Source organism: Dreissena polymorpha, chromosome 1, assembly GCF_020536995.1.
Source record: "Dreissena polymorpha isolate Duluth1 chromosome 1, UMN_Dpol_1.0, whole genome shotgun sequence".
In the NCBI taxonomy this organism is placed as follows: domain Eukaryota; kingdom Metazoa; phylum Mollusca; class Bivalvia; order Myida; family Dreissenidae; genus Dreissena; species Dreissena polymorpha.
The window spans coordinates 11,986,208-12,012,220 of record NC_068355.1 but is presented as its reverse complement, the minus strand read 5'-3'; the positions used below and the strand labels follow the sequence as shown (position 1 = coordinate 12,012,220).

At 34.8% G+C, this 26,013-nt stretch overlaps 1 protein-coding gene across 1 annotated transcript; it reads left to right on the top strand.

Annotated features, from left to right (window-relative positions):
• Positions 1–5,136: 5,136 nt before the first annotated feature.
• On the top strand, positions 5,137–25,698 carry LOC127871211 (retinal-binding protein-like). The gene is made up of 13 exons (XM_052413960.1): positions 5,137–5,218; positions 8,070–8,139; positions 8,900–8,943; positions 9,317–9,379; positions 16,702–16,795; positions 18,177–18,271; positions 18,499–18,574; positions 18,921–19,001; positions 19,668–19,751; positions 20,482–20,588; positions 22,958–23,097; positions 23,346–23,500; positions 24,178–25,698. The coding sequence occupies exons 1-13, from the start codon at positions 5,174–5,176 to the stop codon at positions 24,345–24,347; spliced, it is 1,224 nt and encodes a 407-aa protein (XP_052269920.1). The 5' UTR covers positions 5,137–5,173; the 3' UTR covers positions 24,348–25,698.
• Positions 25,699–26,013: the final 315 nt, after the last annotated feature.

The window sequence follows — 26,013 nt, the reverse complement described above, 5'->3', positions numbered from 1 at the left end:
GCGTTAAACACGTTTTCATTCGCAATTTAATTACAGAAATACGGCAAATGTCAAATACAATACAGAAAATGCATACTAGTAGTTGTTTCATTGATCCATAAACATATAATGGATTGAATATAACTAATTTAAAATTAACGTTTTCAAAATGTGTTGTTTTTTTTCCCCAGAATATGCTATCCTATTTATAGCTGACCTTCCTTTACCTTTATCAATGATAATAAGCGAGGTATGCCGATTAGAAAAATAATTGCGAGACAATATCGCGCATAACAGTGCGTCAACTTCTTCCTGGTTTTTCTCTGAAATGACGTCAGCGCTAAATTGGTCAAAATCGCTTGTATAATTATAATTAATAAAAAAATATAATTAATAAAAGAAATAGCCGACAACAACTGATTACGCATTTCCAGGGTACGGTAGAAAAATCGAGCTATCTCAATCGGCTGGCTCGGTTTTTTATATAGATCGCCAATGTGAAGAATTTTTTCATGGTATGATTACTTAGACGAGCCGCTTCGCAGCATCGTCAAAAACGTATATAGAAGAATGTATATGTCATAGCATGCTAGAGTTTGAGCCATTTTTACGGTAGTTGTTTTTAACGAAATTTCGTTTTTTGCATCTTTAATATTTTGCATATCAATAAAATGTGATTTAATAAAGAAATCATAAAAATGCGTTATATTGTTTATTATTTTAGTAACAGTGCTAAATGAACCATTAACAGTGCTGTGAAGTTAGTAGTTATGTTTGTAGCAGTTTTTTGTAGTTGAATTTATAATAAGACGGATTTCCGGATACATTCGGATCATGAATACGGTTATCCGGGTAACGATTTCGAAAAAAAAAATATTTAAAGTTTTAATATGAAAATCAGAAATATAAACACCAATAATAAAGTCTACTGAACGTGACTTTTTACAGCGACATCGCACGTAATTTACATCAAGTACAATAATTAATTTAAACAGCTTTTGGAAGAAGCTCGCTTATTTTGAAGGGTGATAAACAATACAATAATTAAGTGCACATAGTTGTTTGTTCAAAACTCTTTTGTGAATTTATTCAAAATTAAACATCAGTTCAACAATAAATACACTACATAAAACAGTTCAAGTGCAACTCACTTTTATATTATAATGGCTAAAACAAACCATCAAACGCTAGGTAGTATTCAATACAAAAGTTTGGATCTGAGTTCGGTTACACCGGATTAATACCACAGTGCTGTCTGCTACTAAGGTCCAGGGCTCAAATATTTTTATCAATGATCTTATAGGGTGTAATAGCATTTGTAAATCATGTAAATAAACATGTTTTGTAAAGCGAATTTCTATCAAGAAATTATGTACATAGTGTGAAAGAAATCCGATATGCCCACGTCATAGTAATTTATTGATGATTTCAAATAAATTTGATTGATCAACGAAGAGACTGGTGAAAGCAGTCTTTGAAAGACAGACACAACTGACACTCAACACTCACTACAGTTTCCAGGACCTAAAACTAACCGCATGATTCAAATCGGTTCTGCTGGAGGCGAAACGAAGTGAGACACCGGGCACGTTCCACACAAACAGTTGAAAGTTCGAAATAACAGCGACCGCGACTTGTACTGCAAGTTTCCATGGTGACTGGGGCAAATTAACAACCGCAGCTAATCAATCGATCAAGTTGACAACACAGAGACCAGCTATAGAAACATGGAACGTAATAGTACTCCATGCGGGCGAATAGATCCACGAACTTACTCACAAGCTGAAGCGCTACCACTGGAACAGCATAGGATTAACCTCCTATCTCATGCGGTGTATAGCCAAGTTCCCGTTGAAAGACATCGTTCTTTTAAGGCGATTGAAACCTTATGTTTTTCACAGACGCCTATAAGAGTGAATAGGCATAGAAGAGTAAAACGTCAAATATCTTAGAAGTATTCAGTTCGCTAGACCCCCCCCCCGTCAAACACGCTGCACCCACACACACCGTACAGAGACCAACCTGGCATGCTTCAAGCGGGCAAGTGCACAACCAGATCCCTTTTATACTGGCGCTGCAACGAATACGGGCAAGCACCAACAAGGTAAACACACACACACTCTTTCGCTTAGTCGTAGGCAGTGACCATGACTTAGTGTTCACCATCTTCAATCTGAAGTTAATGGACGGCCTCAGACTTGAGTGGGAAATTGAACGATACAGAGATAGCAGAGGAATTGTAAGTCAAGATTGTTGGCTAGATTGCAAAACTGAGCATCATATGCAATATTATTGACACCATCATAACTGCATAAAGGTAGTCCTGGTGTCCTTGGTAAAAAAATGAAGAGAGAGAGAGAGAGAGAAGAAAAAACAAGTCATGGATGACGACTGCGATCATACAACTCTGCGACTAAAGAGGAGAGCTGATGCATGAGAACGTACCTCAGCCTGGACCTTCGGACGGAATATCACAGTGCGAACAGGGAGGAAGAAGGAAGATGAAAAAGGCCAAGTGGGAGTGGATTGACAAGTAAAGTGTCAACATTGACAAAAAGATGACCACATGAAGCGTAAGGAGGCCTACAACATCCTCAAGACTCACAAAGGCCAGTTATTCCAAGGCGCTGTAAAGCGCTGACGGGAACCAACTAATCGAGAGTGCCGCAGTCCTGAACAGGTGGACTGAATACTGCAACGACCTTTTTAAGTACCCTCTTCAGCCTGTGTTTAAGCTCACGCGAGCACGAACTACTCAAGATGTGCAATATGTCTAGGCTACGTTTGTCAGAAAGCTAGGATCATTCGGTAAATTCTTTAATAAACTGTGTTATCATTGAAGAAGCAATATTTATGAAACATTATTGCTGAGCCCTGATCATAATGTTTTATTTGACGGATTTTAATTTGATACTTGATCGGAACGTTTATGTTGACATTAGCTTTGCTAAATTCAATTTTCTGTCAACTGGGTTATTGAAGTGGTTTTCCTTGACCTCTGCTGATTGCAGCCACTTGTTATTGTCCGTGCGTTGATTTCCATTTTATTGTTCAGCTTTCACTGTGTTAAGTAAGCAATTTTAAAACTTAAGTAAGACATTTCTCCACATAAGCTTGTGAAAACGTGTCAGAAATTCAAGGTCGATGATATTTTTAAGTCTCCTAATTTTTAAATAGTAACACCACATTTAGTTAAGTCGAAAGTGGTGTTCTCTGAAACGAAATCATATCCCTGCAAATGACCACACATATAGCACTGAATTTCATTATCATCTACACTATCACCACAATAATGCTATGTGGCACCTGATGATAAACATGTGTTGTTATGTTTGTAAATAATTAAAAAAAAAATAAAGAAAGGCAAATAATTATTTTGAATTTACGATGATTACTAGATAAATTTGTCTGATGCAATCTGATACAATCTTAAAATATTTGTCACAAACGACATGCTTGTTAAAAATATATCGACTGTAAAGTAATAAACGGTATACCAATTATTAAGTGACAACATGTATATAGCTTTTCTTAATATCATTTTACCGTACATTTCTCGCAATATAGGTTTTCGAAAGTGTTTAAACACAGTGTTTTCACCTCACTATTAACACTTTATCGGATCCGTCGCCTAGTAGTAACAAGCTGATGACATAACCCATGGGTCGCAGTACCGAGCGACCGCTTAATTCTCACCTACGAACTCGCCCTTTCGCTGTATACGTTAAACCAAGTTCAGTATACTAGATGCTTCACAATGGGCATTTAAACACCCAATGTCGTCTATACCGTGTGTGTGTGGGAGGGGGGGGGGGGTCTCCAGTATCTCGATCGTTCTTTCGTAACTTAAAAACTAAATCAGACTTTTGGAAGCGATTACCACGTGGGAAATTCCCGGTACGCTCCATAAACATCTACGACAAACATACAGGCTGGAAGAGTTTATTTTATTGTGCGGGTTTGAACGGTTGAAGTTTACTTGTCAAAGTGTCATTGAATAATTACAGCATGCAAGCTATTATAACTTTAGACGAAATGGAACTTGATTTTAACACAAGTTATAGCTGTTCTATAAATTTACCAAGGTATGTTAGGTTTTATTACTTATAAACTAGCATACCTGCTTTGCATACATTCATTTCTAGCGTTAAAATAAGTGAAATTTAAATAATGTTACATAAACTAATATGTAATATACAATGATACAAGTAAGAGATATATGTTGCACGCCCACCAGTGACTTTGCGTTCAATAACTCAATCTTTAGCATTATTTATGGCGATGAGTCTGTTAAGGACATTTTTACCAGTGGTAGTCTCTAGGTCACAATATAGTAAAAGATTTCCTACACAAATTCAATGTGAAAGCAATAACTTCAACAAAAAATAAAGTCAAACTTTTGCGCATAGAGACCCCCATAACCATACCTTTTCTTAAAGAGCATTCCAAGCCCAATTGATTTAAAGAATAAAAAAGATAGGTCACGCGACATGTAAGAAAGAACTCGCCACGAATCAAAAGTCACTGTTTTACGGCCGTCTATTTACCGGCTTTTATCCAGTTCATGAGGGTTTCCCGCCATCTGTCAAAGTCTTATGTAGTCTCAAATCTTCAGATAAAAGAGTGAATTTCTAGTAAACAGCAATGTTTTCCCTGCCACATGCACACAGAAATATACTAAAATAAAGTCATGGCAAGTGACCCTACAGAGAACCGTGTCTTCAAATAAATGATGTTTATGTTTTTAGAGAGTATAGCAAAGATTTAGTATATTGTAACCTCTGTATATCTAAACGCGTGCGTATTTTTTCTTTGTTCTAAGGCTTTCAATCATTCTTAAGTGTAAGAGTGGGGTCTCGGTGAGAATGATATTAACAAATGATAGATACCTTAGTTATTTCCGTTTGGCTAAATCGTACATTTGCCTTGACGAACTTGATTTTGCTATTGATACATTTGTTGTTGTTGTTTTTCTAAAAAATTGCTGAAATAAAAGAAATAAGCACGATAGTCAGAACATTTGTCTCTGGCAAGAATTTCGATCATTCGTTGGCATTTCCAGCAGACGCTGTGAATATACATACGATTCCACGAAAACCCAATATGCGCTCACCGCATGTATCGCATATCACATTCTCTTCTGTTCGTAGCCTGATACCTGATATCGTCTATCGGTCCGCACTGACAACAAGCAATGCCGAAGGAGAAGGAAGAAAAGGAGAAGCGAAAGATTGCAGAGGTTTGCACTTGCATTTTTTCCAATTGATGTATTATTATTTATTTATTAATTTATTTATTTTAATGTATTATTTATCTGTCTATTTATTGTTTTATAATTTATTGTTTGTTAATTTTTTTATGCTGTGTTATTTTTTTATAATCGCTTATTTTATAGCATGTATAAATTCGAATATTGTCATTTTCACAATTTAATACGTAATCAAAACGCTATGTTCGGTAAGCCAAGGTGTGCTTAATTTTGAATTATTTAATAGGTATTAAGACTCTTGTAAATACACTTGTTACGAGTTGTCAGTTGTCAAGAAGTGTTACAGTTGTATATATACATGTATATTACCAAAAAAGTTTTCATAAATCTATGCATCGCATGTGTTTGTCGCAAACACTATTTTGTGCATTTGTGTGATACATTGTTCGATTAACAGTTGACTATTTATGTACTTTCTCAAACATATTATCTAAAACTTTCACAATGCATTTCATGCACAAAAAAATAGTAAAATAAATTGAAATCCATGCTCTTACTTTTTTTTTTTGAACATAAACATGTTTTCTGTGGTGAACACGCTCATCATTCTTATACAGTAGGCCGCTGAAAAGCCGATTTCTAATTAATTCACATTCACTGGAATAAGTTGGAACAAGAAGTCTTTTATGTTTACGGTGGAGTTTAGAGACAATGCTTGCAATTTCGTAATGTAACTTGTAAAAGAATCTGACATGCTAAGTAGTTCTTTAATTAATTTTCTCATTCTCACAATCGGATCATGTATTTTGAAGTGATCGCATGTCCAGCGAGATTTCTGTTAATTAATGAAAGCCAATAAGGTAAGATACTTTTCATTGCATTTCAATCTTACAAGGTTTACGTTGAGTTAATTTTACAGAGAAAATATGTTATTTCCGCATTTACATTTAGTGCAAAAATAGGTATTACCTGTACATACTGGTACAGGACCAGGTTTATACATGTTTAGACACACATGTTGTGGCCTGCTTTTTACAAAGCACCGACATGCAATGCACCTATATGTTATCAACATCTAATATTATCTTCTTAACATTTAATCGTCCCATACATTAAGCCTGTTCATTGTTCATTATTGCAGAAACTACGGTTTTAACAAGTTGTGTTACGTACGTTAGCGTAAGTACTTACAATGATACAAGCAAATCATGTTAGCATTATGTAACTAGCACGTATTAAAATCATATTAATGTTGAAAAAAATCTGATATATAACGTTATATATTTTTATCCTATTATGCATCTTCAGTAAAGCGTTTCTTTCATATTTAAAATACTTCTCTTAAGTACAAAGCGTTAAGTACAAATAGTACGTCCGTCTGATAGAACACAAAAAAAACAAAAGGTTTCTTATACAAAAACTTATTAAAATATTTTACTTAATGAGAGCAGATGTTCGCTTTTTTCAATAATAATAGTTTAGTGTATATGTTTTTAAATACATGAGAATACATAATCGACTTCATTTGTGAAAATGTTGTGTTTTTAAAACTACTTAAAAATTCTTGGTGAATCTCGCTTAAATTTTCCCTGATTAGTGATTACCCTAGTGTATAGCTAACCTGGAATGAATTTACAATGCGAAGAGTTTTGCAGAATTATGCATCCCTGTACGTATTTCCAATGTAAAGTATGTTCTTCAAAAATTGTGTGTTCCCAATATCTCTTTAACGACTGATCGTGCTCAAACTTTCACAATTAAATAAACTAAATGTTAAGATGATGATAAATACTTGAATATCGGCTGCGAAAAGTTTCGGAAGAAATTTGGCTCTGTGTGTTTTTATCATAGAATATTCAGCTCCAAACATTTAAGTTTTCAATTCCTCTTTAACGACTTGGTGAACATTTGAATGATTCAAATGAATATATGATAGCAATTTTTTTTCTGAAGCGAGGAGTTTTGCAAATAACGGTCCTTTGTTTGTTTTACCACTATAAGTATAGGGAAGCGGACAACGACAACGAGCGAGGCATGGTATTGTAATGCGCATGGGGTGTGTGGGTGGGGGATTAGAGGGTTATGGTAAGGGTTAGGGTTAGGGTTAGGGGTCGGGTTCGGGTTAGGATTAGCCTTATAACTACTGAATTACCGTAATGTATAGATGATCGTAAATGACAGTGCTATGGCCCTACGTCATTTTAACTATTAAAAGGTCCTTTTCAAAGATTGCTAAAGTATAAAATACATTTTTCGTTTAATGAGCACGGGTGGCAGAGTGGTCTAAGCGGTAGACTTTAACTCGAGGACTCCAAGGGTCAGTGGTTCGAGCCAAGTTGTGAATTCCTTTTTTTCTTCTTTTTTAATTGTATTCTTATTGTTGTTTTCTGGAGCTTTTTAGATCCAATATTTACATTTATCAATATAAAATATTTAATGACACACTTCAATACATGCCAAAGTCTGTGAAAAGGCCCATTTAAACGTTTAATTAAATTTGGAAGTTTGATGTTGTGTTCCAATTGTAAGTAAATTATGATACTTTTTGCCGATGGAAGCAAGTCCTCTCTACTGACTTGTGGCTTTGGCTGTTTTATTTTAGCGCGATTGCATCGAAAGCCTCGGGCTTATTAAAACGCTCTCGAGTCCGTTTCCGACGGGCCTAGAACCAGTACTTGATGTATTACAGTGGGTTTCGAACCCGCGATCGCACGGTCATTATGCGGACACCATTACCATTACACACGGTGACCTTAAATATCTGTTTGTTGCAAATACCTTAACACGTATGTAACTTAGTTTTGTGTTTAAGCCACGTGAGCGGTTTTGTAATATTATAAAGTTACGCAATTGAGTATGTTAAATTGTTTGTGTGTTTTAGCTACGTGGGCGTTTGGTAGACCTACTTAAACACGACTATGACGACTATGATCTGCGTAAATGGCTCAAAGGTATGTAGGATATACATGTGTTTTTGTTTATAAGGTCGTACTTTCGCCTTGTTCAACAGGCCCGCAGTGGTATTTGGGCAGTCGGTGAAGTGCCCCGAAATCTATGTACAATTACCTTACAACTGCCCTTCTCGAATATTGTCGAGGAGGGATTTCGTAATCGATCCCCACAATCGAGGTTCTATGCCCTGGCGGGGATCGAGGCACGATTATCGTAACTGTTATTCAATGCTCTATACACCGAGTTAGCTGATCTGCTTTTAACAAAAAAGAAATGTTTCTTATTATTAGCAACATGTTCAACAAAACATACGATGCGTTGGAATGGATGCATTAATCAATTCATCAATTAATTCATGTACACCTACTTGATTTGCTTTTTTTCATTACAATACTCTTTTATTTGGTTTCGCACTCCTCTCTTTTGAAAGTCGTTCCCTCGACTTTATAAATCGTTGCTACGAGTTAATAAGACGTTTCCTCGAATAAATATGTAGTGGGAACGAGATAATAAGAAGAGGATTGCATTTAAAAAAAAGGATTGCCAATAAAAAAGAGGGGCGTATGGCACCTCTGTTTAAATAATAGATATTTCTTTTGCATATTTTTTTCTCTTCGTTACGTTGTTATCTGATACATGTATATTAATACGTGTATTTTTTACATCGATCCATCGTATAAAGCTATTTAGAAATCACAGTTAAATATAATTATTTCTTTTACATGCAAGCTAAGTTAGTTTATTTTATTTTTTTGCAAGCCCGTGGTTTTGACGTCAACAAAGCTGAACAGATGTTTCGTACTGTAAGTTCATTTTATAATATGTTTTCTTTTGAATATTCCTGTTATTGCATATATGTTTAATATATAATAAACAGGTGCATATTACAATCTTTATGTCCAATAAAACTATTTCTGGATCATAACGATCTCAACGAAAATAAGTAATACTTTCATTATAATTATTATTGTAATTCGTCTTTGTTTTCTTCATCTTCTTATTTTCTTCTTCTTCTTCTTCTTCTTCTTCTTCTTCTTCTTCTTCTTCTTCTTCTTCTTATTCTTCTTCTTCTCCATCTTCTTCTTGTTATTATAATAATAATTATTGATAATTATTATAATTATAATTATTTTTATTACAATTATTATTATTACTATTATTATTATTATTATAAAGAGTGAAGCCTACAAAAAGAAAATGAAGGTGGAGACTTTAATGGCTGAATACGAGATTCCAGAGGTAAGAACATCCAAATGCCGATATTGATATCTCGTTATGTGAATATTCATTTACAAGTATTATTGCTAATATTTAAACGTGTTCTTTATTAAAAGATACCCGTATTTGGAAACGCAGAAAATAAATTGCACGGCCTTTATTAATCTCTTTAATGTAAACGGTAATGCTGCGTTTACATTATGTCCCCGGCACCCACGACAGTCCCGTTTGTCCGAAACGCATCGCGCCGTGTGACTGTTGCAATTTTTGTCCTTTAATCCAAGGTTTGCTAGGTTGTGCTAAGTTTCCTCACGGTTTATCAAGGTATCCGTGACGTGCCGTCGAAGCGAAAACGCGGCCCTTCGACGGTGCGCTAAGTTTTCTTCCACGGTCTGCCAAGGATGTATAAATGTTGCTTCAAGGTACGATGCGTTCTTTTGAGTTCCCGCACGTTGTTTGCGTTTGTCATGCAGGTCTGATACGTTGTACACGTTTGTCATTCATTTGTCACGTTCTGTCAAGGTACGTGCGGATCAAACGTAGACATCCGAGAGGTTTCGGGCACGATTGTGCTTCCGGTATAAAAGAAAACTCTCAAACAGCAGTATTTATTATAACAAATAATTCCAGTGACATGAAGGTGAACGACGAGAATGATTTTGTGTTTGCCTGCTTATTTGCAGCATTAATAAAATCTTTGCGTTGTAAAGAGCTGAAAGAAGCATACAAGTCCGGGGAAAGACGGAGAAGGAGGCCAAGGTCCCTGTGGGTTTGTCCATGGCTATCGGAAGCTAGAAGGCAGCACCAAAGGCACTTTGATTCATTTCTTACCAGGGAACTCCGCAACGAAGATATCAACACCTTTCAGAATTATCTGAGGATTTCCCCAGAACTATTCGACGAGATCCTTGAACGGATATCTCAAGTCATCTCAAGACAGGGTACAAAATTTCGCTCTGCCCTTACAACTGGATTGAAACTGGCACTGACTCTGAGGCATTTGGCTACAGGGGACAATTGACATGACGCCTTATCTATGCTCGCTCCGCCCACTTAATCACGTGACTTAGCGGTTATCAAACCTAGACAAGCTAACACCAAAATGGCTTCATTGCTTATAGACTGCATATAGATTTACGCGATATTCATTTATGATGCCATTTAAATATTCTGCAAATGCAAAAAATATACGATTAAAGAGAACATCAGCTATTTATAACGGGTAAATCGGTACATTAAACACGCTCTCAAACGCTTGCGCGCTTACCGAAATCGAACCCGTTATTACGTGTAATGGTGGTATTTGCAATAAATAAACACTTCACCGGTATTTACCCGTGTTATTAACCAAATTATTACCGAAACATTCCCCCCTACCTGTGTTTTTGACACGGAATAGCGCTTTATAACTGGGAATTCGGCGAAGTTTTACGCGCTTTCTGACGCCGGGTGGGTACCTCAATCACACATGTTATTACGTATAAAAGTGATATTAAACATATTAAATATTGCTTATGGGACATTTATCAATCACTATAATTTAAAGCGCAAAAACAACACAATAAGTTTGAACATAGTCTGATATAAATTAGCGTTGTACGAAATGGAATACGGTCAGGCTATAATAACTTAATACGGCTACCAATATCAGACGCTCGCGCAGGTACCGACTTCCCTGAAGTTACCGCATTTATTGGTTAACTAATATCAGTAAGTATAACTCTTTTACAATAGCTTTTATCGATACGTCTTTTTTAAAATAATAACAAAATGGTTTCACTTGTTTCTGACACACATAGAAACGCGATTTTTAACGGGAATTTCGTAAAGTTACACGAAGTGGGTACCAAAATTCTCAATTATTTTACATGCACACGTGACATAATACATACTTAATAATGCTTAGTTATTGCTTATATGACATTTCAAGTTTTTGAAATAAGTTAATGTTCTATAAAGGGGATCTCGGTAATTATTGAAGCTTCCACTCGCTCTAGTCAAGACAGCATTGCCTCGTTGGAAATGGTATAAATTTAATTCATCTAACTTATCTTTCTGGATACCAAATGTCAGAGTTGCATTAACCCTATTTACACCTTTTTTGCCATATTTCATTTCCGTTTTTTATCCGAACAAAATAAACGAAATTCGTTTAAAAAATGAGATCTAGACATTTGAGCTCCTAGTGTGGATTAAAAGCGTTTATTGGTGACACCACATGACTGCAAATGTGTAGATACCGTTAATAAGATAAGATATCACATGTCACCTTCAAATTACATGTATGATGTCAATTAAGTGCATCACTATCAGAGTTATAAAACACAGCATGAATTAGGCTTCATGCTGGGTTTCAGTTCTCGTAAAGTAATGCAGATGAACATGTCTATGATACGGTTAAGCGATATATCCGATGATTTTGGTGAACATTTTTTGCCGTTTGATGCTCTCTACGTCAACGGATTCAAGGAAGAAAATTTGCTAATGAGTCGATATCGATTGTCCGAGTTACATAATCCCGATTGACACCGTTTAACCATTTTTAATCGTTTTTTTTTAAGGAAAACAAAAGAAACTCGTTGGAATAAAAGTGAACCTAGACATGCAGCTTGTCTAGGAAAATGGCGGACAGGTCGTTGCCAACGAGTGCGCCCGATAAATCGATCGCTGATTGGAGGATCAATTCTAAGATAAGGATTTGATTGACAGGCGGCGTCATGTCAATTAATCATCACTCTCCTATGCGTTTCGGTGCAGTAGTAAGGCAGCAATATGTCATACGGTTACTGAAGTATGCAGCGCTATTGTCCAGGCCTACAAAGACGAAAGTTTCCTGTATAGCACGGCTTTTCATGTCAGACCGTTCAACAACTCAACTGGCCGTAACGCATCTGCCTTCAAAACGCAACACACCGTAACGGGTCGGAATAAACACGTAGCAAAACGGCTGTCAATTAGCTTGCCCCGTGGTAATTTTGACAAAACGTAACAAAACGTTACAAAACTTGGTAGAAACTTAACATGTCGGGGAATGAATAGGATTCCCGTCAGAGTACGGACCCTTTTCGGGTTTTGTTACGGCCTGCTACGTACTGTCAAGTTGTGTTGCGTTTAAAAAGTTCAATCACGTTTCTCATTTCTGCCGTAGCTGCCTGTTCACCGTTCCTGTGACACCCGATGAGCGGAGATCTATTTCCCAGGAATTTGAAGACAAGTGGAATTTGCCACATGCAGTTGGGGCTATAGACGGGAAGCATGTTGCTATCAGCTTGGTGGCATTATACTGATCGAGTGTTCAGTTCAGACTGACATGAAAGTTTCCTGTATAGCACGGCTTTTATAAACTCATCTTCAGACCGCGCGAATCGTGTCAGACCGTACAACAACTCAACTGGCCGTAACGCATCTGCCTTCAAAACGCAACACACCGTAACGGGTCGGAATAAACACGTAGAAAACGGCTGTCAATCATCCCAGCTTGGTAATGAATAGGATTCCCGTCAGAGTACGGACCCTTTTCGGGTTTTGTTACGGCCTGCTACGTACTGTCAAGTTGTGTTGCGTTTAAAAAGTTCTACCACGTTTCTCATTTCCGCCGTGGCTGCCGTGGCAAATTTGTTGACAGCTTAAAGTTTTGGCACGGCAACCACGGCAATCCCGTTGTGTCACGTTTGGCTATCCCGTTCCCCTACGTTGCCTCACGTTCATCCCGTTTCCCCCATGGTGGCCCGAAACGTGATTGCCGTGGTCACCGGGAGCATAGTGTAAACGCTGCATAACACATTATTTGATAACTAAAAATTGAATGATCATATTGTATTATTATTTAAGGAATGCTTATCTTCATTAGATTTCGGACTTGCAATCCTATGTTTAATAACTTGATTGTCTTAAAAGACATATCATTGATTTTTGCCAGACTTTATTGTCATGTTAACCACATGATCGACACAATTTGTAACATTTTGAAAAAAACAGACAAATCCTTTCATAAAAAACTGCGCTTTTTCAAATCATGTACAGTTTGTAAACCGACCATATTGTTTTAGATCGATCGCAGAACAAGTAAAATGCGAGTACAGTATGTGGTACTTGTTTAAAACTGTCGTTGATATGCGTTTTCTTGAACCAAAAACGGTTTAGACCGCTAGACCATTTACAGTAGTTGTCCCCGAAAGATATGTATTGATAAGTTAAGGCAATAAGCTCTGATCAAAGTGAAACATTTCATGAAATCAAGCCTGTCTTTTTATTTGCCTTTTTATGTATTTTAAAAATATGGCTTAAAGGCTCTATAAAGGTGACAAATCCAATTATTATGCATATCAACTGGTCTGATTTTTACCGGAGTTCAGTTACTCTTGCATTAAAACTGCTAATAAAACAGCTTAGGTACAACGTTGTCAAGAATTATGGAAGATAAACCCGTTTCATAATTGGAAGAAATGTTTGCAACTAACGTGATGTGTAGCCTCAGAGCGGTGTCATATGCTTAAATAGCCGAAAGAAAATTAAATTTTAATTCTATTTCAAACAACTTTTATCCAGCAGAAAGTAACTTATTAGATCACTACAAACGTTTTAACCATTTAGTAGAGACGTACTTTGTGGGTGATACCGGAAAACGTTAAAAATCATCGTTATATTTTTGGTGACCTGAGTCACTTCCACTTTCTCTTTTCCGAGTAAACAGCGATGTAAATAAAATGATTGTTTGTTAACACAATTTAATTGGGGGACACTTTATTTTTAGCTCAAAACAAGTTGTATTGCTCATTTTTTATTGTAGTGCCCAATGGCATATATATATATATATATATATATATATATATTGTTTTTTGATAACCTTTATAAATTAAATATGAAAAAAATATTTAAAAATCGGTAAGTAATTACGGATCTTCACCTTTATAGAGCCTTAATTTATGTTGCTAGAATTACATAAGGTTGAAATCGTTAGACTCTGTCCTTTCTTAGTTTCAATGACAACGAAAACCAATGCACTCAACATTCAATAATTGTACGAATATAAAATTACTCTGCGATGATTTGGCGATTTTTCATTTGTATTAAATATAGTTCTACAAAGATGGAATGCAGCAAAGCTCAACATTTTTTTATTTAGACCTATATTGGTTTGTTATTTAATTATAATTTTGTATTTTCACTTTCATGTACTCAGCATCGAAATGATGTCTTTAAAGCAGTATTAGCTCGACCTCTCACTTACCAGTCCAATTAATACTAAAATCCTAAATATTGGCGTTAGCGTTCGCGAAATGCTTTTGTTAACGCGAATGACCATTTCACTGTTGCTACTTCATTTTTTCAAACGAAACGAAACTAAAATGTTCACAACAATCGAATGAGTTTACAAGTTAACTAATTGAACACCTGAAATTAAGCAAAAATATATTGCTTTCTTAATTAATTTTGGTTAAGGTTAACGTGCTCCAAATCACTGTTTTAAGTGCAGGTATTCAATTGAAACTTAACAAATATCTTAGGGATCACCAGGCAAGGTCGCCAACAATGCCGATACCTCTAACCTGAAATTTAGAATAATAATACATGTTAGTGTACCTTTGTACTTGTGAAATTCGGGTAAACGATTGCGTCAAACAACTCATTTCGATTGCTGACATGAACATTATATGGTAACATTTTGGCCAGTTAGGGCAAGGTAAGGGAAACTGTTTCTAAGACAGATACGTGCGTTTGTAATAACCTTAGTTAGGACAGAGATAATTACATTTATTACATTTGGATACAAAGGGAACAAGGTCATTTAAATCAAAATAAAAAACGAGTATCCGCTAAGTCACTTTTAATTTTGATGGAGGTTTTGTTTGTTATGCTATTCGGTTAAATATTTTGTGAGACACATTTGAATTTCATATTTAAATGCATCCAATAAGGATATACATCCGGTAAATATTGGTTGATGTTTCTTGCTTACTCCTTCTTCTGCCATATTAAATTATTTAAAACCAAATCCTTATTGTGTCAAACTTAATTTCTGCATTTTTTAACGAGTATGTTGTGAAGTGAAGGTTAAATAGCAATAGATTTTAGTTAAATGTTGTTTGTCTTAAATAAATATTGTGTGTGATATATGTTGGAATGATAGGTGTGTTTCTGTAATTTGTTAATTCATTATCGCTTAACCCGGCGTCATGATATTATTGATGTTAAGTAAAAGGATTCCAGATGCAATAAAAGTGATCCCTGTTAGCATATCATTATTTAAACGTGATCCTTACCCATATGTGGATACTGTTTCCTTTTAGGATTTACGCATTACACGTTGATCGGATCAATAAATTGTTACATCAGTAAGCTGTCTGTAATAGAAATTTAGTAACAAAGACAAAAATTTCACGTTGTAAAACCAATACACAGGAACAACATTAATTTGGAATCGATGGAATGTATTTCAATATTGAGTTGTTCACTTTTATATTGCTACCTTTTAAGTAATAAGCTTATAATATTCTTCAGGTCACGTTGAGTTTTCAGTCGTGTTTTAAATAGTTTTCTTTTAATGCTAAAGTAGTAACTAAATCAATTAAAATGTATATAAATGTTATAAACGCACACTGTATCTATTAAAAAAGAATTTAATTGTTCTCTTGTTTGTTAAAACTACAAAAAAGATTAAACCACATTATAATTGTTTTAAAGTTCATTAATTCAATGGTTGGTGTACAATTAATTTGTAGCAGATTTATTCTCGTCTTCCTGTATTTGTATAATCGAATATAAAACGTGGCAAGCAACAGCACATTTATTCGCTTCGACTTTTTCTTTTATAGAGCAATTATATATGAAATATATCATATCAGATAATTTTACATTGTGCATGTAAAACGCGTTTTGTGTCTGTGGTTCAACTTTTTCGGTGTTGTTACATATTTCAATTCAATTCATTGAAGATTATAATACTATGTGATTTTTTGACTACCGGTACGTTTTCGTCCACAATTATGTTCTTGATGGGTCTATATCTTATACTTTACTCTATCAGCAACTGTCATGTCTGAGTTGATAAAACAATATGTAAAGTACGGATAAAGTTCAACACATTACAATAGTTCGTGTTTGAATTGTCTGAGAGGTCCTAACATAGTTCAAACATTATAGTTCTATAATATATTCATGAACATTCCGAATAATTATTATTTAAAGATAATATTATGCAACTTAAATGTGTTCTTCAGTTCGCTTTTTTTCGGTATACTATGAATACACTTTTGTATTTACGACAGGTTTAGGAAAGAATGTATGCTCGAACAGCATAGACACTAAAACTTGTAATAAAACATAAAAGTACTGTCGTGTAGGTAATCAAGACTTACCTCACCGGCGGATTCTGTGGTCATGACAAAGAAGGTTCTTTGATTCGAGTAGAGCTGTACGGGCACTTAGACATGAAAGGTACGTTATCACAGGGCCCGATTTAATCCACTCATTATTTGACTAAAACAAGATTCTTCAGAAATTGCATGCTTCTTTTCAATGTTTCGAATATAAACAGTTTTATCTTAATACAAGAATATCAGTGAAACTGATGGATGCTCCACGATGATGCGCTTTGTCAATCTATGTGTTAATAAACACCTAAAAAAATCGGCCTCGGTGACCATGACCCCAGTGACCTCAAACATCAACAAAAGGTAGAGGTTAATGCAAGTTACATACATGCCAAATATGTAAGAGATCGGTAAAGTATTGAAGGCCCTATGAGAAACTGTAACAAAAGTGTGACGTAAAAAATTATTATTAGCCTCGGTGACCTTGACCTTGATCCCAGTGACCTCAAACCTCATCAAAAGCTAGAGGTCCATGCAATGTAACTACATGCCAAATATGAAAGAGATCGGTAAAATATTGAAGGTTCTATGTAAAACTGTCAAAAAAGTGTGACGGAAAAATCTATTATTAGCCTCGGTGACCTTGACCTTGACCCCAGTGACCTCAAACCTCATCAAAAGGTAGAGGTCCATGCAAGGTACCTACAAGCCAAATATGAAAGAGATCGGTACAGAATTGAAGGTGCTATGAGAAACTGTCAAAAAAGTGTGACGGAAGGAAGGAAGGAAGGAAGGAAGGAAGGAAGGAAGGAAGGAAGGAAGGAAGGAAGGAAGGAGGAAGGAAGGAAGGAAGGAAGGAAGGAAGGAAGGATGGAAGGAAGGAAGGAAGGAAGGAAGGAAGGAAGGAAGGAAGGAAGGAAGGAAGGAAGGAAGGAAGGAAGGAAGGAAGGAAGGAAGGAAGGAAGGAAGGAAGGAAGGAAGGAAGGAAGGAAGGAAGGAATGAAGGAAGGAAGGAAGGAAGGAAGGAAGGAACTACAAACTGGCAACTATATGCTCCACCGAAAATATTTCGGGGAGCATAAAAACATTGATAGCCTACTGACTAAGAGGTGGTAAATGTTAAGTTAATTTCGACATTAACACGAAAAATACATACAATTTTAAAATATTATTATTATTTCTTAAATACGCACTAGCTATAGTAATACAACTTTTTGCTAGGATTATTTGATATATGTTATGACTTACTTTAAGGTCGCATTTTTATATTTTCGCTGATTGGTGCGACAATCATTATGATTTGAATGAATATGTTTACTATTCAGAAATTAGCATTTTTATTGTGAAAAAAACACATTGAAAGATCACTCTGTCTGACAACCGACGGAAATAATTACCCGTTTCTGAAGCACGTTTGAAAGATAAATACACATTGTATCTGAATTAGTTACACTTTATTTCCTACGTTGCTCGGTAACAAAAATGAAAACAATATATTGATTCAGGACTTATGGCATCAACTCGAAAGTCTGACTTGGAAAAAGTTAAACTGATGCAATGTGAAAAGACGATTGAAGACTGGGAAATCATGAGCAAAAGGGTAAGTTATGTATTTTGGTTAATAAATGTACAGTAAAGATTACATACATAATATGAAGCATTTCAAACCAGTGAAAATGTAATACCGTCCCCACACTTGCAATTGATAACAAATCTCTTGTTTTTAGCAACTGAAAATTCATAATATGTAACAAAGAAAACAAGTTGTGTACATCTATAGGTATTATTAATGTAGATTAAAATTGAAAATTGACATTGCACTTTCAGTTAGATCGGCGTGTGGACGGACTCACAGTGATAATGGATATGGAAGGCGTCACCACCAAAATGATGTGGAGACCAGGTAAAGGAACATATTGTTTTTGAGAACATTATGTGTAGATATATTTACATGGCACACATAGTATTGGTTCGCTAATTTCTGATGCAGATCATGCGAATGTACATTCAACGTGATTTTTCTATATGATAATATTACTTTGATTATTTATTCTTCAATAATGTGTAAATTTATAACTTGAAATTGATATGTAAGCAGGCTTTGCAAAAAAGTTCAAAAAATTTCTCAAAGCGAGCGTTTAAATTAAAATACAATAAGCAAATTCCATGGCCAAAACAGCGATTTCAAAAATTGGAAACAAGTACGTGGCTGACAACATCGCAACCGGTATATATGTTGTGGTTCCTAGCTCTTCAGATGTATCTCCATCTGGTGAAAGTTTTAGAGGACAACTATCCGGAAATGCTGAAAAGACTGTTCGTGGTAAACGGTACGTCTCACGATTTTTAAATCAATTTTTTGTATCAAGGTGGTGTTCAGTATTTATATTAATTTCGTATTGATCGAAGTTATATTTACTACGAGGTCCACGCATTTTATACTACAAACATGAGTTATCACTCTATCGAGTATTTGAATTTAATTATATATTAACGTTATAATTTCACAACATTGCGCTATTAAGAAACAATACGTTTGTTAATTGTCTAAATGTAAAGAAATTCTAATCATCCACTGCGCACAAGCAAGCAGTTTAGTTGAGAATCGATACCTGGAAATAAATGGCATAAAAATGCGGTTCGTACACCGAACGTATATTGTCGCCAAAACGGCTCATTAAATATTTTATTTAAATTCCATATTGAAGCATTTAAGGTTAATTTAAGACACCGACCTTGTTATCAAGGGTATGGGTTGCTATAGCTATGGGCATCGTATTTCATGCTCTCTATCAAATAATCAAAGAACGAATGTTTATTGAAAGTTAAATGTTTTTCTTTCAATTATTAATCTTAATACAACCACAGGTTTGTTAATTCTTGGTCAACCAACGTTCACATATAATATACATACACATACTATGCAAAACTATGAAATGCCAATAGGTAAATAACTTGTTATCATGTTATACAAAATGCGTTTATTTCCTTTTCAGCTCCGTCCATTTTCCCTGTATTATACAAGCTTGCTCGACCTTTAATAAGCGATGACATGAGGAATAAAATACACGTGTTAGGAGGTATGAACCTTTGTTATTAAGCAAAACGTATGGAAAGGCAAGAGAAACAATATTAGACTATTTATTTATTTATTTATTTATTTATTTATTTATGTATGTATTTATTTATTTATTTGTTTGTTTGTTTGTTTTTTGTTTGTTTGTTTGTTCATTAATAAATAAATAAATTAATTTATTAATTTATTAATTAATTTATTTATTTATTTATCTATGTTTTTATTTATTTATTTAGGAACAACTTTAGGTAGTAGATATCGGGAAAATAGGGTATCACGGTATAAAAATCTTAATGTGTTATAATATATCATCTAATTTTCTTTTTCAATAAGAACTGAAATTGTGTGATTGGACTAAAAAACAATAAAACAACTCAAGATTCTCGTCGCAGATTATATGTGCAAGAAGATAATCTCGTTTGGTGCATTCGAAAATAATATACAATAATAATTAAAGTCTTCATGTTTATCCTTTTTACTAATTGCATTTGTTTTGGTGTTAACTGCTTGATGGGAATACTGAATACGTATATTGTGCTTTCGAAATAAATAAATACGTCTCTTCAAAGTGTGTTCATTGCTCTGTTACTAATATTGTTACTACAACAGCTGTGTGGAATTTATCTTATTTAGACTGTCAATAAAATGATATCCGCTGAGGTTTACATAATAATTCATAGTCTAATGTTCATTTGTTCGCTAGCCCATACCTCTTTCACACATGATATTTACAGGTCACTTCAAGTCTGACTTGATAAAGTACATCGATGCGGATCAGCTGCCAATGTTTCTAGGCGGAACTCTTACAGACCCGGATGGGGATCCGAGGTGCAGAACAATGGTACTGATTAAAAAAGTGTTAGTATATATACGGGTTTTCGTTGAAGATCCCGTTAAAACTAACGGAATGGATAATGAAAGAGAAACATCTGCACACAAATCATGCGAGTCGTGCAAGAAATGTTATGTGTACTTATTTTTGTAAAGGAGCAATCCTTGAATTAGTCGCCCATTATAAAACAACAACCTGGATCACTACAATTGCGTAGTCGAGATTCGCTCAATGCGAATATCAAACCACGCGTTTAACCTTTCCCTATGTAAAACAGTTCTAATTTAGATTATAAATCAAGTCAAACAGATGTTTAAGAAATATCTTTAGATTATACCACCTGCGGCTATAGACGATATTAAAGGGATCTTTTCACGCTTTGGTAAATTGACAAAATTGAAAAAAGTTGTTTCAGATTCGTAAGTTTTCGTTTTAGTTATGATATTTGTGAGGAAAATGTAATACTGAACATTAACCATGCTCTAATATAGCCATTATATGCATCTTTTGACGATTTTAAAACCAAAAAATTATAAAGCGTTGCAACGCGAAACGATTGAATAATTTGGAGAGTTCTGTTTTTGTCGTTAAATTTTGTGAAACTACGAAGATTGCTTATATAAGGTATAAAATACATCAAGAATGTGTACTCGGCGGAATAGCTCAGTAGTCTAAAGCGTTTTTACTTCAGGACTCTGGCAGGACTCCAGGGGTTACTGGTTCGAAACCTGCTCAGGGCAAAGTTCTTTTCCTTTTTTTAATTTTTTTCTTGATTTTTTACTGGAGCTTTTACGATCCAATATTTACATTCACCAATATAAAGCATTTAATGAATAGGTTAAAAAAAATGCAAAAATCTGTGAAAAGGCCCCTTTAATACACAAAATAACTTTATTTATTTCAGATTTAGATAGTCCTAATATGTGTTCTTTCAAAATTCATAGTAATAAATCACAGCATATGTATCCGGTTTAAATGGTAAAAAAACACACACAACATATTTGTGCATGTGGGTGATAAGGAGGTTAACTGGAATGTTCTTGTCTGTTTATCAGTCAGTCATCTTTCGGCACAAAGTCACAAACACTACTGTGCTTTTTAATGTTCAATATTAAAACTTGCAGACGTATTATGTAAAATTGTTCATGAGCGATTTGTATGTCTTGCGTTCAAAAATGCAAAAGTTATGCCCATTTTTGAATTTGATATGTCTGCAACATTTGTTTTATTACATATGATTTTATGAGCAAAAATAAACCAACATCTTTGCAACTACTAAGTTCAGATGTTAAATGCCATATATGTTGATCATCTAGTTACTTTAATCAAATCATGAACCAGGATCATAACATACTACAAAGTGATGATGATTTACTCATTTAATAGCAAAGTCACCAACATTTATCCTGGTGATACTTAATGTGTACAAAAGCTCTTGGTACCGTTTATAATAACTACAGTTTTTGTAAATTTTACATTCACAATTTGAATGCAGAAGTTTCGTCACTTCTTCTCAAATATGTTATGCGTAAGACCGATTGTACACTTAAACATATTGTTCACTTCAACATACTATGGGTTAATACATTATAATTTATATAAACAACACTAGGTAAGTGTTCAATATACATAAATTTTTTGGCGAGGCTTAGAAATATTAATTCACCAGCCTTGGCAAATGGTTCAGGGTTTTGTCCCAAACAAATAAACGTATCTCTGATCAACACATACTTGATTTCTGTCTACATTACGAACGTAAACAAAAGCAAGTACGTCATGCAAAACAAAAAAGAACATTTATAACCTTATCCTGTTTTATTTTGTAATTTACTGTAGTTTATGTTGAAAACACACACACACACACGTGTATCATTTGCGTTATCAATGTAAAAGAAATAACACGTACATTTTTTAGAATTAATGTTCTTGCTGTAAAAAAAGTTTATTCGAGTACGCTATGTATTTAATGTCAGAATGTTCTCAAATTGGCTGTATGAGAGAAACAAGACTATATGTACTATTATAGTTACACTATACGATGTATGACGGGAAGAATTGTAATCATTAAAAACATTTGCGATAATCATTATATAAGAATACACACTTGTTGTTAAATAGGATATCATTTAGTTCATGTAAGAGTCTATTGCATGCAGCTAAACTGGTAAAACCTCTCAATGGTTTGCATTTTTCTGATACATGGTGGTGACCCTTTATTTAATGCATTTTACATTTGATGATGCTTGGTGTGTTATTGTTCTGCAATGTATTGGTAATGTTCACTTGCATTAATAAAATACTTATGGATAATGCCGATTTCTCTCCTGAAAAATTTAAGTCGTGTATTAGTTTATATTTTACAATTTGACATCCAATAGATATGCCAAGGAGGTGAAGTCCCAGAGAAATATTACACGGATGTCAAATCTCTGTACGAGGCCATGGAATTGGTGACCATTGCTGCTGGAAGTAGTCACACCAAGGACTTCCAAGTCGACACGCCAGGGAGCCATTTGACGTTAGTTATACCAAGCAGTTCATGAACATGACCTAACACATGTTAAGCGTGAACTACGTCGGGTCATGCTGTTATTTTTTGCGTAAATTAAGTTAGTTTCTAAATTCCTTAATAATTTGGTAACATCCTTCGACTAATCAAACATTTGTAATTGTATTGTGTATGATTTTAATGTCTACACATTGGCATGGATTAAGTAACAAGTTATTGGTGCTGGCATAAAAATGACTGAATTTGTATCTACATAGATGGGCATTTCGGTCGGAGGATTACGATCTGGGTTTCGGCGTTCGAATCACTACCAACTCCTCCGCAAAGCCGAAGTTTCTGGTTCCCATTCAGAGGGTTAACAGTCACCTTGTGGTGGAGGATGGCAGTATTGTGTGCGATGTACCAGGAACATGTATGATCTCTACAGCTTGTAGATTTTATAAAACATCCATATGTGAAGTTTTTATTTCTGTAATACTTTTCTATTTATACTTTTTTATCTCTGTTTAAAAACTTATGTGTATTTCTTGTACATTTTCCACCTTGGTTTTATAGCCATCAGAACATCAAAGAGTATTTTTCATGAAAAAATATGAAACATGTAAACATTTAGGTTGTAGCTAACCTAAGTACACAATGCGTTCCTGCAAGAGAGCGTGTGTAAACTTTTTTTCTTATCGACTTCTCGTAATGAATCCATAGACAAATTTGTACGAAACTTCACAGCAATTATCATTGGTTGTTCCTTTTTCAAAGTTATCCAAATCTAATCGGCCTATTGAACTTCACAGCAATGGTCATTGGGTTGATCCTCTTTCAAAGTTATTCAAATCTGAGTGGCCCATTGCATATTTAGGTCACCAGAGCTAAAATAGATTAAGATACGAAAACTGCAGCAATCTTCTATTTTGAAACTACAGAAGTTGTATAGTCCGTATCATATGTTTCATAGTCATAAACACTATTTGATGAAATATTTTCTCAGAAAATTTATTATCACCTTTAAGCGTTTAACACTATATGTATACATGTGTATCATTTTTAGCTCAAAATTCAATATTATTAACAATATCGGCATGATCTTTTCAGACACACTTGTCTTCGACAATACCTTCAGTTGGACGCGTGCCAAGAAAGTGTACTTTGAAGGTGATGTGGTGTCGGTGGACGAGGGATACGTAAAGTCAGAAATCCATGACCTGGTAGAAGCAGGCGACTGGGAGACTTTGGAACAGAAGTTTGAAACCACCCACTTCTGAGATGTTGACATCTAGACAATAGCCTTGCTCTGTGAAAAGGGGGTTAATACATGCGCGTAAAGTGTCGTCCCAGATTAGCCTGTGCAATCTCTTTTTTCAATCAATAATATTTAAAGCGCAATGATTCTGCTTTGATAGCATGCAAATAGTTCAGTCAATATTGTGTGTTCATGGACGTTCATGTAAACTTAGGACATCAGAAACGCTTTAGCTCGTTATATTTTTGTGTTGGTATTCCGTTACATTAAAAACCTGTCTTCTTTTGAACCACTTTGGAGCCCGCTGTGTGATAACCAGTATTTATGTGTATTTGTATTGATCTTCTTAATACTCATAGAGTGGCGATATACCCCATCCTGATCGATAAGCGAACGCCATAACCACTATGCCGTGACTTGTATAGGTTACCCAAACTATGTTGCCAGTGGGAATGCTATGTTATTGTCCCCTACCGGTTTCACCGGAGGGGACTTATGGTTTGCGCTCTGTCCGTCCGTCAGTCCGTCCGTCCGTCAGTCAGTAACACTTTTCTGGACCCTGCGATAACTTTAAAAGTTCTTAATATTTGTTCATGAAACTTCATACATGGATAGATGGCAATATGGACATTATGCACATCATTTCATTGTGTTCCTACGTCTAAAATTCTGGTCGCTGTGGCAACAAATAGACTAGAAATACTGCTGAAAATGGTGGTTTTCTGCATCCTGCGATAACTTTAAAAGTTCTTAATATTTTTTCATGAAAATTGAAACATGGATAGATGGCAATATGGACATTATGCACGTCATTTCATTTTGTTCCTACGTCGAAAATTCTAGTTGCTATGGCAACAAATATAAAAAATATATATATAAATTCTGACAGTGGTGGAATTTCTGACAATGGTGGAATTTCTGACAAAGGTGGAGCCGGAAGGGGACGTATATTGCTTGGCAATAGTCTTTATATATATATATTTTTTATTGTGTTCGTGTTACATCCAGTGCGTATACCTCAATCTTCAGGATACTATTTATTGTGTTTATTCTTTCAAAATTCGTACAGAAACACAACTTGGAGCGAGAACGCGTTTACATTCCTTAATTGATGAACAGTACCAAGTCTGCATGTGATAGACGTTCTAATATATTTAACATGTATGGATTATATTATTTATCGTACAAGTTTTACATGATATGTATGCATACGTTTATATATTAAATATTTATGTATTTTTTACATAATGAAATGATATTACATAATTATGTTTATGTGAATTCTTTTTGAGTGACAGTATGTAAATGGCATGTCCATGTGGTGCATAAATTTATTAAATATGTTTAACATATAATGTTGTAAAAGTAACATCTGTATATCTTGTATGTGTATAATAAACTTTGAAAACAGCTAGGTTTTTTGGTTTCTTTTTATGTATATTTATTTTATTCCAAAAATAATTTAATGTTACATCTACCGGTAGCTTAATATCTGAGTAATGAATGACAAGAGTAGACAAGACAAAAAAGGCATCGTTTGGCTAAGTTGATATGAGTAAAATACATGGTTTTGTAACTTTAATATGAGTAAAAATACCTGGTTTGAATGATCTGATATGGGTTAAAAAAAACATGGTTTGGTTACTCAAGATTATAACGACGTCCAAGTAATCTTCGCATTGTGGCCG

What these genes read in the sequence shown, in the direction of transcription:
- LOC127871211 (XM_052413960.1), top strand. Translation starts at nt 5,174, where the DNA reads ATGCCGAAGGAGAAGGAAGAAAAGGAGAAGCGAAAGATTGCAGAG. An exon ending in ATCCGAGGTGCAGAACAATG is followed by an intron (nt 20,589 to 22,957) that starts GTACTGATTAAA and finishes GACATCCAATAG; the next exon opens with ATATGCCAAGGAGGTGAAGT. An exon ending in GTGCGATGTACCAGGAACAT is followed by an intron (nt 23,501 to 24,177) that starts GTATGATCTCTA and finishes TGATCTTTTCAG; the next exon opens with ACACACTTGTCTTCGACAAT.